This window comes from Anomaloglossus baeobatrachus, chromosome 1 (genome assembly GCF_048569485.1).
Source record: "Anomaloglossus baeobatrachus isolate aAnoBae1 chromosome 1, aAnoBae1.hap1, whole genome shotgun sequence".
Classification (NCBI taxonomy): domain Eukaryota; kingdom Metazoa; phylum Chordata; class Amphibia; order Anura; family Aromobatidae; genus Anomaloglossus; species Anomaloglossus baeobatrachus.
In genome coordinates, this window is record NC_134353.1 from 904,499,133 (window position 1) to 904,518,741 (window position 19,609).

The following is a 19,609-nucleotide window of genomic DNA, read 5'->3' on the forward strand; positions in this document are numbered from 1 at the left end:
ACAGAAAAAAGAGAATTTTGTTTACTTACCGTAAATTCTTTTTCTTATAGTTCCGTATTGGGAGACCCAGACATTGGGTGTATAGCTTCTGCCTCCGGAGGACACACAAAGTACTACACTAAAAAGTGTAGCTCCTCCCTCTGAGCATATACACCCCCTGGATAACCAAATCTAGCCAGTTTAGTGCAAAAGCTGAAGGAGAATAGCCACACACAAGTAGAGCTAGAGCAAGAACCGGAACAACCGGAGCCTCTGTCTACAACAACAGCCGGTGATAACACGCGGAACAAGAACTGCCAACAGGCAACAGGGAGGGTGCTGGGTCTCCCAATACGGAACTATAAGAAAAAGAATTTACGGTAAGTAAACAAAATTCTCTTTTTCTTTATCGTTCCTTTGGGAGACCCAGACATTGGGACGTCTCAAAGCAGTCCATGGGTGGGAATAAACAGAAAACTGGGAAGTAGGCGGAACCTAACTTCACAAATGGGCGACAGCCGCCTGAAGGATGCGTCTGCCCAAGCTCGCATCTGCCGAAGCATGAGCATGCACTTGGTAGTGCTTTGAAAAGGTATGCAGACTAGTCCAAGTGGCAGCCTGACAGACCTGCTGAGCCGTAGCCTGGTGCCTGAAAGCCCAAGAGGCACCGACAGCTCTGGTCGAGTGTGCCTTGATCCCCGGCGGGGGAGCCACCTGAGTACACTGGTAGGCATCAGAAATGGCCGACCTAATCCAACGAGCCAAGGTCGGCTTAGAAACCGAGAGGCCCTTACGCCGACCTGTGGTTAGCACAAAAAGAGAGGTGCACCGCCTAAGAACAGCGGTGCGAGACACATATATCCGGAGCGCCCACACCAGATCCAGAGTATGCAACGCTTTTTCAAAGCGATGAACAGGAGCCGGACAAAAGGAAGGCAAGGAAATGTCCTGATTAAGGTGGAAAAGAGAAACCACCTTAGGGAGAAAGTCCGGAGTCGGACGGAGAACCACCTTGTCTTGATGAAAAACCAAACAAGGTGACTCCGAAGAGAGCGCAGCCAAATCAGAGACTCTCCTGAGGGAAGTTATGGCCACTAGAAAGACCACTTTCTGTGAAAGACGAGACAAAGAAACCTCCCTAAGAGGCTCAAAGGGGGGTTTCTGCAAGGCCGTGAGGACCAGATTGAGGTCCCAGGGATCCAAGGGCCGCCGGTAAGGCGGAATGATGTGAGACGCGCCCTGCACGAAGGTGCGCACCTGAGGCAGCCGGGCGATACGCCGCTGGAACAACACTGACAGAGCAGAGACCTGTCCCTTGAGGGAATTGAGGTATAGTCCTAACTGCAGACCGGACTGTAGAAAGGACAGGAGGGTCGGCAAGGAAAAAGGCCAAGGAGCATGGCCGGAAGAGTGACACCAGGACAGGAAAATTCTCCAGGTCCTGTGATAGATTTTGGCCGAGGAAGACTTCCGAGCCCGAGTCATAGTGGAGATGACTTCAGGAGGGATACCAGAAGTCGTCAAGATCCAGGACTCAAGAGCCACGCCGTCAATCTGAGAGCCGCAGAATTCTGGCGGAAAAACAGACCTTGTGAGAGAAGGTCTGGACGGTCCGGGAGATGCCACGGCACCTCTACGGACAGATGGAGCAGGTCTGGGTACCAAGCTCGCCTGTGCCAGTCCGGAGCAATGAGGATGATCCGACGGCCCTCCATTCTGATCTTGCGCAGGACTCTGGGCAAGAGAGCTAGAGGGAGAAACACGTAGGACAGACGAAACTGGGACCAATCTTGAACCAGAGCGTCCGCTGCAAAGGCCTGAGGATCGTGGGAGCGAGCCACGTAAACCGGAACCTTGTTGTTGTGCCGGGATGCCATTAGATCCACTTCCGGAGTGCCCCACTTGCGGCAGATTGACCGAAACACCGCCGGATGCAGAGACCACTCGCCGCTGTCCACGGTTTGACGGCTGAGATAATCTGCCTCCCAGTTTTCCACGCCTGGGATGTGGACTGCGGATATGGTGGACTTGGAGTCATCCGTCCACTGAATGATGCGTTGAACCTCCAACATTACCAGGCGGCTGCGTGTCTCGCCTTGGTGATTGATGTAGGCAACCGCTGTCGCGTTGTCTGACTGGACTCGAATGTGCTTGCCCGCCAACAGGTGGTGAAATGCTAAGAGAGCTAGAAGCACAGCTCTGATTTCCAGCACATTGATCGAGAGGGCTGATTCGGACGGAGTCCAAGTGCCCTGCGCTCTGTGGTGGAGATATACTGCTCCCCAGCCGGATAGACTGGCACCCGTGGTGAGGATCACCCAGGATGGGGCCAGGAAGGAGCGTCCCTGAGACAGAGAGAGGGGCCGAAGCCACCACTGAAGGGAGCCCCTGGTCTGTGGCGACAGAGCCACTAACCTGTGCAAGGAGGAAGTCTGCTTGTCCCAACAGCGGAGAATGTCCAGCTGCAGAGGACGCAGATGGAACTGGGCAAAGGGAACCGCTTCCATTGACGCCACCATCTGACCCAGCACCTGCATTAGGTGCCTGATGGAATGACGGCGGGGCCTCAGCAAAGAGCGCACCGCCAGATGGAGGGACTGCTGTTTGATTAAGGGCAGCTTCACAAGTGCCGGCAGAGTCTCGAATTGCATCCCTAGGTACGTGAGCTTCTGGGTCGGAGTCAGAGTGGATTTGGGCAGATTGACAAGCCACCCGAATTGGACTAGAGTGGAGAGAGTGAGTGAGACACTCCGCTGACAGTCTGCACTGGATGAAGCCTTGACTAGAAGGTCATCCAGGTAAGGAATCACTGCCAACCCCTGGAGGTGCAGAACCGCAACCACTGCTGCCATGACCTTGGTGAATACTCGAGGGGCCGTGGCTAACCCGAAGGGAAGAGCCACGAATTGGAAATGTTCCTCTCCGATTGCAAAACGTAGCCAACGCTGGTGTGAAACTGCAATTGGCACATGCAGATAGGCATCTCTGATGTCGATGGATGCCAGGAAATCTCCTTGGGTCATTGAGGCAATGACTGACCGCAGAGACTCCATGCGAAAATGCCGCACCTGAACATGCTTGTTGAGAAGCTTGAGATCCAGGATGGGCCGGAAGGAACCGTCCTTTTTGGGGACTAGGAAGAGATTTGAGTAGAAACCTCTGAACCGTTCCCGGGCGGGAACCGGTACAATTACTCCGTTGGCCTGCAAGGATGCCACGGCCTGAGAGAAGGCGGCGACCTTGGAGCAGGGGGGAGTTGACAGAAAAAATCTGTTTGGCGGGCTGGAAGAGAATTCTATCCTGTAGCCGTGGGAGATGATATCCCGCACCCACTGATCGGAGACGTGTTGAAACCACACGTCGCCAAAGTGGGAGAGCCTGCCACCGACCAAGGACGTTGCTGGCGCGGCCAGATAGTCAAGAGGAGGCTGCCTTAGTGGCAGCAGCTCCTGCGGTCTTCTGAGGACGCGGCTTCGTGCGCCAGTTGGGTTTTTGGTCCTTGGCTGAGTTAGTGGACGAGGCCGAGGGCTTAGAGGACGACCAGTTGGAGGAACGAAAGGAACGAAACCTCGACTGGTTCCTGCCCTGGACAGGTTTCCTGGTTTTAGTTTGTGGCATGGAAGTACTCTTCCCGCCAGTAGCTTCCTTAATAATTTCATCCAGTTGTTCACCGAACAGCCTGGACCCAGCAAATGGGAGCCCAGCAAGGTACTTCTTTGAAGAAGCGTCTGCCTTCCACTCTCGAAGCCACAAGATCCTGCGGATAGCGAGGGAATTAGCCGAAGCCACCGCAGTGCGCTGAGAAGCCTCCAGCATGGCAGACATGGCATAGGATGAAAAGGCTGAAGCCTGGGAAGTTAAGGCAACCATTTCGGGCATAGAGTCCCTGGTGAGGGAATGCATCTCCTCTAGAGAAGCAGAGATGGCTTTGAGAGCCCACACTGCTGCAAAAGATGGGGAGAACGAGGCCCCTGCCGCCTCATATACAGATTTGGCCAGAAGGTCAACCTGGCGGTCAGTGGAATCCTTAAGTGAGGTGCCATCAGCCACTGATACAACTGTCCGGGCTGAGAGTCTAGACACCGGAGGGTCTACCTTTGGTGAATGAGCCCACTCCTTGACCACCTCTGGTGGAAAGGGAAAACAGTCATCAGAACCACGCTTTGGGAAGCGTTTGTCAGGACAGGCCCTAGGCTTGGTCACAGTGGCCTGAAAACTGGAGTGGTTAAAGAACACACTCTTTGCCCTCTTAGGCGAGGTAAACTGGTGCTTTTCTGCCAGAGAGGGTTGCTCCTCTGATACTGGCGGATTGCGGTCCAGTACAGAATTAATGGACGCAATCAAATCACTAACATCTGAGTCACTTTCGGACAGATCAATGGGGCACATGGAGGCAGTCTCCGAGCCCCCAGTAACGGCATCCTCCTCGTCCTGCGAGTCAGCTCTTGAATCAGAGCCGCGGGTCAAGGAAAAAGAGGGAGCCCTGCGTCTCCTCTTAGGAGGATGGGGTCTGGGACCAGATGAAGAATCCTCTGTGAGCTCTGCTGAGAGAGCCCTAGCAGCAGCGGTGCTCTGAGAAGGGGGCTGATGCATGTTCAGCAAAGTCCGGGACAGCTGTCCCATGGAGTCGGCAAAAGACTGGGAGATTGACCTAGAGAAGGATTCTACCCAAGCCGGGGGTTCAGCCACCGGAGCCGGAGCAGCCGGAGGGACCACTGTGGGTGCGATTCCAGGCTGAGGCATTGTCAGGTGAGAGCAGGCATCACAATGTGGATATGTGCTCGGTTCGGGCAGCACGAGCTTACATGCAGTGCATATTGCGTACAGCCTTGCAGCCTTGCTCCTCGTGTGAGACATGCTGCTGAAGTGGGGGCTCTGAGCCAGGATGACCCCCAGAGAGTATATAAGCAGGTCCACAACCGGAGGTTGTGGCTTACCAGACCGTTTGTGTGCCCTCCAGATCCCACAGCCCGGACCCCCAGACAGATTAGCAGAGATGCTGCAGCCAGCGCCGATCGCTGTGAGAACGCTGATAAAATGGCGCCGGAGCGAGGAGAGGGGGCGGGACCTACTCCGAGAGCGGGATCTGGAGGGCCAAGGAGATTTACAGGGGAGGGGACATTTACTCAGAGAGGAGTGTCCCTCCTCTGTGCCGAACGGCCGCTGGGCGGAGCCGCACTGTCCCTCTGCATGATTGACATGCGATGGCAGTGAAATCGAAACTAGGCCTCAGGCGAAGCCGGGGCCTAAATTTAAGCGATGCGGCCGGCGCGCAGGCTCCATCGGCGCGGTTCTCAGGTGACGACCAGAGAACCGGCCGGAAATGTCAGAACAGTTACACAGCACACTCTCCCCAACAATAAAATACAAGGGACCCCCCCAAACATAAACGTCTCAGTACTTAGCTTGTGAGACGCAGGGTTTCAAGTCCCTGGGGATGAGTGCTCCGTCCAGCAGGATCCTGAAGGGCTGTGGATGGAGACCGGCCTCCTGCAAAGCAAGGAGAACCCTGCTGGCTCCCACTTCAAGCCAGAGCCCGAGGGATGGTGAAGGAGCGCGGCATGTAAGGCTCCAGCCTTGGAATCAACCTTAACAGCACCGCCGACACAGTGGGGTGAGAAGGGACATGCCGGGGGTCCAGACTTGGACCCGCTTTTCTTCAAAAACTTTCCAAAATGAAAAATCAGATGAGAATGCATGTGTGGATGTATGCCTCCTGAACACAAAGCGATAAACTGGCTAGATTTGGTTATCCAGGGGGTGTATATGCTCAGAGGGAGGAGCTACACTTTTTAGTGTAGTACTTTGTGTGTCCTCCGGAGGCAGAAGCTATACACCCAATGTCTGGGTCTCCCATAGGAACGATAAAGAAATGTGCAATCCGCATTTAAACAAAATTTGACCGGTGCAAAAGTATGGGCACCTCAACATAAAAGTGACATTAATATTTTGTAGATCCTCCTTTTGCAAAAATAACAGTTTCTAGTCGCTTCCTGTAGCTTTTAATGAGTTCCTGGATCCTGGATGAAGGTATATTTGACCATTCCTGTTTACAAAACAATTCCAGTTCAGTTAAGTTTGATGGTTGCCGAGCATGGACAGCACGCTTCAAATCATCCCACAGATGTTCAATGATATTCAGGTCTGGGGACTGGGATGGCCATTCCAGAACATTGTTATTGTTCCTCTGCATGAATGCCTGAGTAGATTTGGAGCGGTGTTTTGGATCATTGTCTTGCTGAAATATCCATCCCCTGCGTAACTTCAACTTCGTCACTGATTCTTGCACATTATTGCCAAGAATCTGCTGATACTGAGTTGAATCCATGCGACCCTCAACTTTCGGTGCCGGCATTGGCCACACAGCCCCAAAGCATGATGGAACCTCCACCAAATTTTACTGTGGGTAGCAAGTGCTTTTCTTGGAATGCCGTGTTTTTTTGCCTCCATGCATAACGCCTTTTTGTATGACGAAACAACTCAATCTTTGTTTCATCAGTCCACAGGACCTTCTTCCAAAATGTAACTGGCTTGTCCAAATGTGCTTTTGCATCCCTCAGGCAACTCTGTTTGTGGCATGCTTGCAGAAACGGCTTCTTTCGCATCACTCTCCCATACAGCTTCTCCTTGTGCAATGTGTGCTGCATTGTTGACCGATGCACATTGACAACATCTGCAGCAAGATGATGCTGCAGGTCTTTGGAGGTGGTCTGTGGCTTGTCCTTGACTGTTCTCACCATTCTTCTTCTCTGCCTTTCTGATATTTTTCTTGGCCTGCCACTTCTGGGCTTAACAAGAACTGTACCTGTGTTCTTCCATTTCCTTACTATGTTCCTCACAGTGGAAACTGACAGTTTAAATCTCTGAGACAACTTTTTGTATCCTTCCCCTGAACAACTATGTTGAATAATCTTTGTTTTCAGATCATTTGAGAGTTGTTTTGAGGAGCCCATGATGCCACTCTTCATAGGAGATTCAAATAGGAGAACAACTTGCAAGTGGCCACCTTAAATACCTTTTCTCATGATTGGATACACCTGCCTATGTAGTTCAAAGCTCAATGAGGTTACAAAACCAATTTAGTGCTTTAGTGAATTTTGTTTAAATGCGGATTGCACATTTTCTGTTAGTACAATAAACCTCATTTCAATCCAGAAATATTACTCAGTCCATCAGTTATTAGATATATGAAACTGAAATGGCTGTTGCAAAGACCCAAATTGTTATAAAGAAAAAAGGTTAACATTAATAAGGGTGCCCAAACTTTTTCATATGACTGTATGTATGTATGTATGTATGTATGTATGTATGTATGTATGTATGTATGTATGTATGTGTGTGTGTGTGTGTGTGTGTGTGTGTGTGTGTGTGTATATATGTATGTGTGTGTGTGTGTGTGTGTATATGTGTGTGTCCGCTAAAGGAATCCGTAGAGTCGCATTTACGATCACACAATTTTGCACAGCCGCCTCATGTGACTCAGGGCACGTCATAGACTATGTTTTGAGGGAAAAATGTAACCCCCGCGCTTTACAGTTACTCGCCAAAAAAACTGCTTATATTAAAGTCAATGGAGCTGCGAACCTCAGGTCATTAATAGGAGCTGTGATTGGTTGCTATAGGAACGAAGGACATTCTTAGTATAAGAAGATTATGTGTGGGGTAATATGATGTCGGTAGAGACAGACACACACAGAGACAGACCGAGATACAGACACAAAGAGACAGAGACACACAGAGACTGATACAGAGACAGAAACACATATATATACTGTATATCAGAACTACTTGTAGAGAATTTGTGCCTCATGTATATATGGTTTTCATGTATTATATATATGCCTTTTGTTAAATTTATGTCAGGGTAAATTATTGAGATTTTGAGAAATTTCTTTAAATTTGAGTGAATATACCCTTGGCATTTGTAATATGTTGCATACAATATACTGTGAAGGGTTAACTTTGTGGACAATTAGTAATTATTGCTTTATTGGGTGGGTATGTGTTTCTATTTTATATGGGTTGTTTTGTGAGCTATTCTATGTATATGACTAAGGGTGTTAGAACCCGAAACATGTTAGGCGGGACCCTGTGTGGTCCGACAGCTTGCTTTTAATTTGTCTATGTCCATGTGTGTGAAATAAAGCAAGAAGAATATGGCAGCACAGTTGGGACTACGGACAATTTTCCTTTTTCCCCTCTACATAATTTTGGCAATAGCCAACTGCCTGGTCTGGTGTCTCAGTGTATCCTGGTATACGGGTGAGAAAGGATTTCTTTTTTTTCCTATTTACAGATACACAGAGACAGAGACACACAGAGACTGATACAGAGAAAGAGACACAGATACACACACACACACACACACACACACACACACAGAGAAAGACACAGGGAGACAGACAGGGAGACAGACAGGGAGACAGACAGGGAGACAGACAGGGAGACAGACAGGGAGACAGACAGAGAGGGAGAGTGAGAGAGTAGAGACAGAGAGACACTTCGTTACTATCCTGGGAAATGCTGGGTACTACAGCTAGTTGTAAATATAATGTTTTTCCGTTAAAATAAAATCACTGAAATTCTTACAACAAATATGTTTAATATTAAAAAAAAAAATAGATAAAATAATTCTTGAAATCTTGCAGTTTTCACTCTGAACATTAAGCCTGATAATACACATGTACATCCTGCTCTGTATGAAGTGGCGTACTTAGTAAAAGAAAAAAAAAAGAAGAAGAAGCGTGGCTAACTGTTCTGGGGAAAATAAAAATCTACGGTGATGGTGCAAAATCTCATTTATTGAAAACGAACGGCTGAAAGATACAAGAAATGTTAAGAGACGTGCGCCTCACATTGAATTTGTGAGGGTGTTCAAGTCTGGCTTATAAATTTCAACTCATCCTCTTCACAGGATTGCGGTCACAAGGGTTATGCATTTTCATATACAATATTTCCAGCACTCACCCTGAAATTTCTGGTGCAGAGTCAAAATGCAGTCACAAAAAAGTTGGACCAGGATGACCGCGGTGCGAGAGTCGCTTTCCAGCCAGGGGTAGCAGCGCTGATTGCTGAGGAAAGGGCAGAGAAGGTGCAGAGTGTACAGAATAGACAATATCACATGTTCTCCTGCAGAATCACCTTCATTAGTGACAAAAAAAGTGTGACCAAAAGCTGTATATATTAAAGGGTTTTTCCCACTACTCAGTCAAATCCTTAAAGGGAATCTGTCAGGTGACTTTCTAGTACAAAACTAATGGTATCCTGGAATAAGGCTTGGGCAGCCCTTTCAGGATCAGTAACTTTTATTTCTCTACCTTATCTGGTTATCTTGCAGTGAGCCCCAAGGAAGTCAGTTCCCCAAGCTGGCTAGTTAAGCATATGTAAATCAAACTGAATATATACTGCTCCCCACGCCCACCTCTCCCCTGTGGGCATCAGTGATAGTAAAAAAATCTTCACTGTCTTTTACTATCACTGCCGAGAGGTGGGTATGGGGAGCAGTTCATATTCAGTTTGGATTTACATATGCTTTACTAGCAGGTGTGTGACACTGAATTCTCCAGGGCTTACGACAAGATAACAGGATAAGGTAGCGCAATTAAAGTTACTGATCTTGAAAGGGCTGCTCAAGTCCTATTCAAAGATACCATTTGATTTGTACTAGAAAATCACCTGACAGATTCCCTTTAAATGGTCCAATTAATGATGGTCCAATTAATGATCCCTTTAATAATGTGGCACAATATAGTATCCAGTCTATACAATACTCTGTGAGCTGAACACATCAGCTGCACACATCTCTCTGCTACCACGTATCAGTCTGGAGTCCAGGCCGTGCCGCTCATGGAGCATTGGCTACACTTGGACAGGAGTTGTATGTGGAGAGCTAAACTAGTTTAAATACATATATATATATTATATATATATATATATATATATATATATATATATTTATTCATTTATATAGCGCTATTAATTCCACAGCGCTTTACATACAATGGCAACACTGTCCCCATTGGGGCTCACAATCTAAATTCCCTAACTGTAGGTCTTTGGGGTGTGGGAGGAAACCGGAGAACCCGAAGGAAACCCACGCAAACACGGGGAGAACATACAAACTCCTTGCAGATGTTGTCCTTAGTGGGACTAGAACCCAGGACTCCAGCGCTGCAAGACTGCAGTGCTAACCACTGAGCCACCGTGTATATACAGGTTTACTGCCTCTGAATGGAAACAAGAGCATTCTCATTCACTGGCAACAAACCAATATATTGAAATTGGTGAAGAATTGAAATTCTGAGCCCCTGTGATGTCAAAATGGCATGAGGCCTTGTCACAAGACTAACCCTAAGAGGCGCCCAGGATGCCAGCCCAGAGTAATGCACTGTCTAGATCCGGGTGCCACGGAGTACCGAATTGGACGCCAGCCCAGAGTAATGCAAATCATTTTGCTTGCCTCAATGCAACTTTGTCTTACCTGTTCTCATCTTTATCTAGGACCATGATCCATGGCTTAAAGAGCTCGGTGACCACCGAATGTAGAGATTTCAGCACTAAGTACAGGGGAGAAGTGGATAGTGTCGTTAATTTGCTTTATAATAGAGCAATTTATTAAGACCTATTTAAGACAGATTTATTAAGAGAATTTTTTACTCTGGTCTTAATAAAAAGGACGATGGGGAAGGATGCGCCTGATTTATTAAAAGGCCCACCTTGCTTACTAAACCATCTATTGCTCAGTGTGCACACCACAAAATCAGATCTATACCAACCCGTGAGCCAGCGTACATTTGCACTATAATTCATGCCAATTTTTTGCGAGTAAAGTAAAATTTGGCCCCATCCTCTTCCGAAAAAGCTCTCCTCAATTTAAGAAAAAAAAAAAATGGAGTGAACAGCAAAAAATATAACATCAAGGGTGGTACGCTTCTCGGACATTATTGCCGAGATGCCCTTATGGCAGAACATATATTTTCCTATGCTACTAGAACACCCGTCCTCTATCTTCTGGAGCTCGCATGGCATGGCGCTCTCACTTTGAGTAATATATATGAACAAAATGTTTTGTTCTCTTTCGAACAAATTCACTCCCGATTTAAAGTGGCTAGATGTCACTTCTTTAGATACTTGCAACTTAGATCAGCAATCCAACATCATATGCAGAATAGGACGGGAGCTGCCCTTATATCCTCTTTTCCCTTAATTGGAATTCTGCGGTCCCAGGGCCCTAAGGGACTGCCGATGACACACAGATCTACCTCTCTGGGCCTGACATTACCTCTCTACTAACCAAAATCCCCCAATGTCTGTCTGCGATTTCATCATCCTTCTCTGCGCGATTCCTAAAGCTTAACATGGACAAAACAGAATTCATTGTCTTTCCTCCTCCTCACTCATCTCCTCCAACAAGCCTTTCCATCAAACTTGATGGTTGCTCACTCTCCCCAGTCTCAGAAGCTCGTTGCCTTGGAGTAACCCTCGACTCTGCTCTATCCTTCAAGCCACTTATCCAAGCCCTCTTCACCTTATGCAGACTACAACTCAATAATATCTCCCGGATCCGTGCTTTCCTTATCCAAAAATCAGCAAAAACATTAGTGCATGCCCTCATCATCTCCCGCCTCGACTAATGCAACCTCCTGCTCTCTGGCCTCCCTTCCAACACTCTTGCACCCCTCCAATCTATCCTACACTCTGCGGCCCGCTTAATCCACCTCTCCCCTCGCTATTCCCCAGCCTCGCCACTCTGCCAATCCCTTCACTGGCTTCCCATCGCCCAACGACTCCAGTTCAAAACATTAACCATGACATACAAAGCCATCCACAACCTGTCTCCTCCCTACATCTGTGACCTAGTCTCCCGGTACCTACCTGCACGCAACCTCAGATCCTCACAAGATCTCCTTCTCTACTCCTCTCTCATCTCCTCTTCCCACAATCACATACAAGATTTCTCCCGTGCCTCCCCCATACTCTGGAACGCTCTACCTCAGCATATCAGACTCTCCCCTACTGTGGAAAGCTTCAAGAAGAACTTGAAGACCCACCTCTTCCAACAAGCCTACAACCTATATTAGCCCTCAGTCCAGTACACCTCTGCGCAACCAGCTCTGTCCCCACCTATTGTACCATCACCCATTCCCTGTAGACTGTGAGCCCTCGCGGGCAGGGTCCTCTCTCCTCCTATACCAGTCTGTTTTGTACTGTTAATGATTGTTGTACGTATACCCTCTTTCACTTGTAAAGTGCCATGGAATAAATGGCGCTATAGTAATAAATAATAATAATAATAATAATAGTAATCTCATCTCTGTACACCCACTTACTATCTGTAGGAAATCAGTCCCAGCCACTGGCGGTTAGGGGAAGGTGGGAGATGTTAATCCCGAACATACAGGAGGAGGACTGGGAGGAGATTCTTGAATCCCCAGCTAAGGTATCACCCTCAGTTAACAACAGAGTGACCCAATTATATATTATACATCAAGCGTATTTAACTCCTTTAAGGTTGTTCAGAATGCGACACCGGGTGACTCCTGACTGCCCGCGGGGCCATGGAGGGGATGCTGACTTCTTTCACATGGTGTGGGGCTGTCCGGTGATTGCCGCCTTTTGGAAGGGGATTGTCTCGGTGTTATCCTCCCTGGCTCTTTTTCCTATACCCCTGGAACCACTTCTTTCCCTGTTTGGGGTTATGGACGAAGGGACATGGACGCACTATCAAAAAATATTTTTTGCAGGAATCCCTTTTTATGGCCCGGAAACTCATAGCCATGTGGTGGATGGGCGGTTCTCCTCCTACGGTGCAAGCGTGGATAGAACTGGTGAACAAAATGCTCCCGTATGAGCGGATGGTATACCAGAACAGAGGGTGTCCGGAGAAATTCAACCGGATATGGGAAATGTGGAACTCTTCCCCTTTGACTTTGACTGATTGAGTACAATATCTCCATATGTCTCTACCAGCACTGAATACAATGTTGATTGTGGAGAGGTGCAGATTCAGAACGGTTGGGATGGTGTTATCGGCAGAGCTAGTTAATAGTTGTTTGCTGGTTTTTGTTTGTTTGTAGAATTCAATAAGCACTCAAATGCAATGTAATCAGCTTCTTCTTTGACCTTTAGACACTACAGCAATCTTGAAATGAACATTTAACAATATAGCGTTATGTTTACTTAATGAGCCTACTTGAGCGGCTCACAGCTAATCTATATGTGCATATTTTATGTCTTTTGCTTTGTATTTGAGAAATGTTTTTTCTACTGTTTAATAAACTAATTTAAAAAAAAAAATATATAACATCCCCCACCATGTTGTATTCATGTCCTGGTACCAGCACCGTCCATCAGAGCGCAGGAGCTGACCTGGTACCAGCACTTCTGCTCTACTTTACAGATTACATTGAATTTACATCTTATTTAGATGGTGTTCCCCAACTCCATGAGCCGAAAAATACTGCAAAGATGGGTTCTGACCCTCAAGGACACTTCTGTGCACTCTGCCCAGAAAACCATTCCTACTTGCTCTCTAACATCATCTGTTGGGAGGAGAGTTGGGAGGCCGCCGCACACATCATACTTTCATATAATATGCATGGGGGCCTATACCGGGGAAGTTTAGCTGATTGCTTTTGGTCACAGCAGCTACCGTAGTTTTCGGATTATAAGACGCACTTTTTATCCCAAAAATTTGGGAGGAAAACGAGTGGTGCATCTTATAACCCAAATGTAGCTTACTGGGAGATGGTGGAGAAGGGTAGCAGGAGGCAGGGGCAATGCTTCGGGCTGCAGCCGCTGTGCTGGGGGGGCCAATGCTGCCAAGGGCCTCTGCTGCCGGGGGCCGCTGCTGTGCTGGGGGGCCGATACACTGTGAGCGGTGAGGAAGGGTCCATCCTTAGGTCGGCAGTGAGGACTTCAAATAATGACGCCCGGAGTCGGCGCGTGCGCACATGGCGCTCCAGGCTCAAGATCTCATCTGCGTACGCGCCGCCTAAAGCCTAGCAGCAGACTTAAGGAAAATGGAGCCCGGAGGTTGCTTGTCAGCGAGCTGATAGTTCACTCTGCGCATGCGCAGTCTCTGGGCGCCATTTCTTTGAAGCCCTCATTGCCGACCTAAGGATGGCGGTTGCCTCACCTCACCACCCGCAGCGCAGCAGCCCGCAGCCGTTTCTGGATCTTGCCTGCCTCAATCCGCCCGAAGCGAGCGTGTAGGACACCTGCCTTGCTGCCCTGCTCCATCTCCACCTCTGCTTCATGTGACCCCGCTCCTCCACCGGTGTTGCCCCCCCCACCCTCCGGTAAGACACCACTGGATTATAAGACAGACCGAATTTTTTTTCTACGTTTTCTTTTTTCTCTAAATTCGGGGTGAGTCTTCTAATCTCGTGCATCTTATATACAGAAAAACATGGTATTTCCCTAATACTAGGGAACAGTCTACATAAAAAGAAGTTGTCTTAGGGGAACAACCCCTTCAAGAAGTGTCATAAAATTGGACTTTTGCCTGTGTCTTTTATTTAAGCTGCAAGCAGAAGGATTAATAGTGCAAAAGTTGGAAATATTTTACATGTGTAAATTAATTCTTGTCTTTGCAGATACCTATTAGTTTATGACCCTTTAACAGCCAGGATCCAAAAAACCACATATGTATGGCAGTGTTAGTGCACTCTCTCCCAGAACCCATACACACACATGGCTGCCCTACAAATAGCCTAACATCCCACAGGTCGCTGGTTCATTACCTGTCTGCACTGTGGGACTTCCCATTGCCTCTTGTTTGATATGGAGAACCTCATAGTCGATGTGACTCTTCACCAGATATTCCAGGAAGGTCTTCACCTCGGGGATATAAGGACTCCATTTGGACAACAATCCGAAGCTCTGAAAGTCCGGCTTAGAGAGACGCAACTTGCTAAAAAAGTCTGAAAGCCACTTAATTGTCTCCAAGACCTAGGAAGAAACCAGGAATACAAGAAAAAAAGAGAATTTTGTTACTTACCATAAATTCTTTTTCTTATAGTTCCGTATTGGGAGACCCATACCATGGGTGTTTAGCTTCTGCCTCCGGAGGACACACAAAGTACTACACTTAAAAGTGTAGCTCCTCCCTCTGAGCTTATACACCCCCTGGTAGCCAGTCCTAGCCAGTTTAGTGCAAAAGCTGAAGGAGAATAGCCACCCACAAGTAGAACCGAGTAAGAACCGGAACAACCGGAGACTCTGTCCACGACAACAGCCGGTGATAACACACGGAACAAGAAAATTGCCAACAGGCAACAGGGAGGGAGCTGGGTCTCCCAATACGGAACTATAAGAAAAAGAATTTACGGTAAGTAACAAAATTCTCTTTTTCTTTATCGTTCCTTTGGGAGACCCAGACCATGGGACGTTCCAAAGCTGTCCCTGGGTGGGAATAAACAGAAAAACTAAGAAGTAGGCGGAGCCTAACTTCACAAGTGGGCGACAGCCGCCTGAAGGATGCGTCTGCCCAAGCTCGCATCTGCCGAAGCATGAGCATGCACTTGGTAGTGCTTCGAAAAGGTATGCAGGCTAGTCCAAGTGGCAGCCTGACAGACTTGTTGAGCCGTAGCCTGGTGCCTAAAAGCCAAAGAGGCACCGACAGCTCTGGTCGAGTGTGCTTTGATCCCCGGCGGGGGAGGCACCTGAGTACTCTGGTAGGCGTCCGAAATGGTCGATCTAATCCAACGGGCCAAGGTCGGCTTAGAAGCAGAGAGACCCTTGCGCCGCCCTGTGGTTAGCACAAAAAGAGAGGTGCACCGCCTAAGCGCAGCGGTGCGAGACACATAAATCTGGAGAGCACGCACCAGATCTAGAGTATGCAGCGCTTTCTCAAAGCGATGAACAGGGGCCGGACAGAAGGAAGGCAAGGAAATATCCTGGTTAAGGTGGAAGGGAGAGACCACCTTAGGAAGAAAGTCTGGGGTCGGACGGAGAACTACCTTGTCTTGGTGAAAAACCAAAAAAGTTGACTCCGAGGAGAGCGCAGCCAAATCAGAGACTCTCCTGAGAGAAGTTATGGCAACTAGAAAGGCCACCTTTTGAGAAAGACGATACAAAGAAACCTCCCTAAGGGGCTCGAAAGGGGGTTTCTGCAATACCGTGAGGACCAAGTTAAGGTCCCAGGGATCCAAGGGCCGCCGATAAGGCGGAATGATGTGAGACACACCTTGCATGAAGGTGCGGACCTGAGCCAGCCGGGCGAGACGCCGCTGGAACAGCACTGATAGAGCTGAGACTTGTCCCTTGAGAGAGTTGAGGGACAGTCCTAGCTGCAGACCGGACTGTAAAAAAGACAGAAGGGTCGGCAACGAGAATGGCCAAGGAGAATGGCCGGAAGAGCGACACCAGGACAGGAAAATGTTCCAAGTCCTGTGATAGATCTTGACGGAGGAAGACTTACGGGCCCGAGTCATAGTGGAGATGACTTCAGGAGGAATACCAGAAGCCGTCAAAATCCAGGACTCAAGAGCCACGCCGTCAATTTGAGTGCCGCAGAATTCGGGCGGAAAAACGGACCTTGCGAGAGCAGGTCAGGACGGTCCGGAAGATGCCACGGCATCTCCACGGACAGTTGGAGCAGGTCCGGATACCAAGCTCGCCTGGGCCAGTCCGGTGCATGACTCGACGGCCCTCCATTCTGATCTTGCGCAGGACTCTGGGCAAGAGAGCTAGAGGGGGAAACACGTAGGACAGACGAAACTGGGACCAGTCTTGAACCAGAGCGTCCGCGGCGAAGGCCTGAGGATCGTGGGAGCGAGCCACGTAAACCGGAACCTTGTTGTTGTGACAGGATGCCATTAGGTCCACGTCCGGAGTGCCCCACTTGCGGCAGATTGACTGAAACACTGCCGGGTGCAGGGACCACTCGCCACCGTCCACAGATTGACGGCTGAGATAATCTGCCTCCCAGTTTTCTACGCCAGGGATGTGGACTGCGGATATGGTGGACTTGGAGTCCTCCGCCCATTGAAGAATGCGTTGGACCTCCAACATTGCCAGGCGGCTGCGTGTCCCGCCTTGGTGATTGATGTAGGCAACCGCTGTCGCGTTGTCTGACTGGACTCGAATGTGCCTGCCCGCCAACAGGTGGTGAAAGGCTAGGAGAGCTAGAAGCACAGCTCTGGTTTCCAGCATATTGATTGAAAGGGCTGACTCGGACGGAGTCCAAGTGCCCTGTGCTCCGTGGTGGAGATGTACCGCTCCCCAGCCGGAAAGGCTGGCATCCGTGGTGAGAATCACCCAGGACGGAGTCAGGAAGGAGCGCCCTTGGGACAGGGAGAGGGGTCGAAGCCACCACTGAAGAGAGCTCCTGGTCCGTGGCGACAGAGCTGGTAAGAAAAGAAAGGTTTTTTTCAGCTCACCCGTAATATTATTTCACCTGGCTCCAGGACCCAGAACGGTGCAGGGATATAAATTCCGTGTTCAGGAATATAAAGCAGCAAGTAGTGGAAATTCCTTTCCTGATCCAGCAACACGTCCGAGATGGATGTGAATTAAAAATTCATTTTATTGAAAAATTGTTAAAACACCAATCATCAGAATGACATCCAAAAAAAAATTTTTTCTTTAAAAAGAAAGCGTCTTATGCGTTTCTGGCCATTGTGGCCCTTAGTCATAGACATATGTTATCCAAATGAAACACATAATATATAGAGAAAAAAAAAAACAAAAAAAAAAAAAACAAAAAAAAAAACCTCTTCACTTCCCAGAATGCTACATCTGGTCAAACATACACAGGTTAACCCAATTATGTCAGCAAGGCAGCAGCCTAATACATTGCAAAAAGGAGATCTTCCTGAATCAATTTAACCCTTTGGGATGTGCCAAATATAATTAATTAAATTCCATAAGATCCCATACAGGAAAAATTTATATCCATTAATCTCCATGGATTGACACTTTTCAAAGAAATGGATCAATTATGAATAATGATTACAAGCATAAGCATACCCATATGCAATAAATACCAAAAGCATTCAGAACAATAATCAACATATCAATATATATACATTAAATCACTTTTGATATTCATGCCCATTGGCATGCAGGTATTGTATGTCAAAATCCACCTGGCTTCCCTGTCCCGCAGTATCTGAATACGATCTCCACCTCTTCTAGGGGCTGGAATCTGTTCCACAGCATTCACTTTAAAGGAACTAACATCCCCATTGTGATTATATAAAAAATGCTGTGAAGCCCCTGACAAGTTCCTTGAGGCGGGATTTATAATATCATATAAATGTTCCCCAATGCGTCTCCTTAAAGTGCGGCATGTGGAGCCTACATACTGTTTGCGACATTTTTCGCAAGTTACAACATAAACGCAGTGATCTGAACTGCAGTTGATGAAAGAATTAATTTTATAGCGTTTTCCAGTAGTGGAATTAACACTCTCTTTGGTATTATACATATGAGAGCATGTCCCACACTGCTTTTTGCCGCACTTATAGGAGCCACATGTAGGTAACCAGTTTTTTATTGAACTGCATGCAGGTTTTGCCAGATATGCATCACTAGGAGAGATAAGACTGCCAATTGTAGGGGCACGTCTAGAGACAAATCTACAACCTGTGTCCAGAATATTTTTAAGAGTTTTATCTACAGATAAAATAGGCAAAAACTTGCGTACAATCTCAGTAATTTTCCAAAAGCTATTGCTATATTGGGTAGAAAATACTGGAACACTGTTCTGATTTGTTTTTTCCATAGGAATTTTCTGCTTCAAATAGTGTGCTCTGGATTCAAGATTTACTTTAGTCTTGGCCCTATTAATCATTGCTCTATCATAACCCCTATACCGCAGTCTACCATCAATGACCTCGCATTCTCTTATATAGGCTGTCTCAGTACTGCAAGATCTCCTGGCCCTAACATATTCCCCCACAGGTATATTCCCTACTATATGCTTAGGATGGTGGCTAGTAGCATAAAGAAGGGAGTTCCCTGATACATCTTTCCTGTAGAGCTCAGAGTTAACTCGTTTGTTCACTGAGTCACCAACAAGAGTGAGATCTAAGAAGGAAATAGACTCACGCTGGCTACAAGAAACAAATTTCAGATTGAACATGTTAGAATTAATGTACCTAAAAAACTCTGGTATGGCCGCTTCACCTCCACGCCATATTATCAAAATATCGTCTATGAAGCGACCATACCAGAATATATCTGAAAGAAAAGGGTTCCAAGAGTTGTAAATGAACTGCTTCTCCCACCAATTCATGTAAATATTGGCTAGCGATGGTGAGAATTTTGCCCCCATGCTACAGCCACAGATCTGGATGTAAAACTGATTCAAGACTTCCTGTTCCTGTCCTGGCTGAGGTGGCAGCTTAGGGGAGAAGCTCCTGCCACCCCTCACAGAAACCGACTAAAAACAGACCCCCCGGACGAGCCACCAAACAGAGAGCAGCACAGGAGGTTACCTAAAGCAGACAGCTATGGAACGGTACCTCCTGAGAAGCTCTGGGAGCGGTGAATCAGCCTGGAGAAGCTTTGATATGGACAGAGGAGAAGATAAGATAATGGCACCGAGCCTGATGGGGGAGGAGCCTGAACGCATGGTGAGAGACTCAGAAAAGCAAACACAGAGCTGGAAGGGGAGAGATAA

The 19,609-nt window shown here is 47.7% G+C and overlaps 1 protein-coding gene across 1 annotated transcript in view; it reads right to left on the reverse strand.

Annotated features, from left to right (window-relative positions):
• The window catches only part of EPG5 (ectopic P-granules 5 autophagy tethering factor), a 272,060-nt gene that overhangs the window by 42,652 nt on the left and 209,799 nt on the right, over positions 1 to 19,609 (reverse strand). Inside the window, exons 33-35 of the mRNA XM_075327440.1 lie at positions 14,724 to 14,931; positions 10,460 to 10,535; positions 8,947 to 9,050 (exon numbers count right to left, since the gene is read on the reverse strand). Of these exons, the coding sequence (XP_075183555.1) occupies positions 8,947 to 9,050; positions 10,460 to 10,535; positions 14,724 to 14,931 (388 nt within the window). The remainder of the gene's footprint in view (positions 1 to 8,946; positions 9,051 to 10,459; positions 10,536 to 14,723; positions 14,932 to 19,609) is intronic.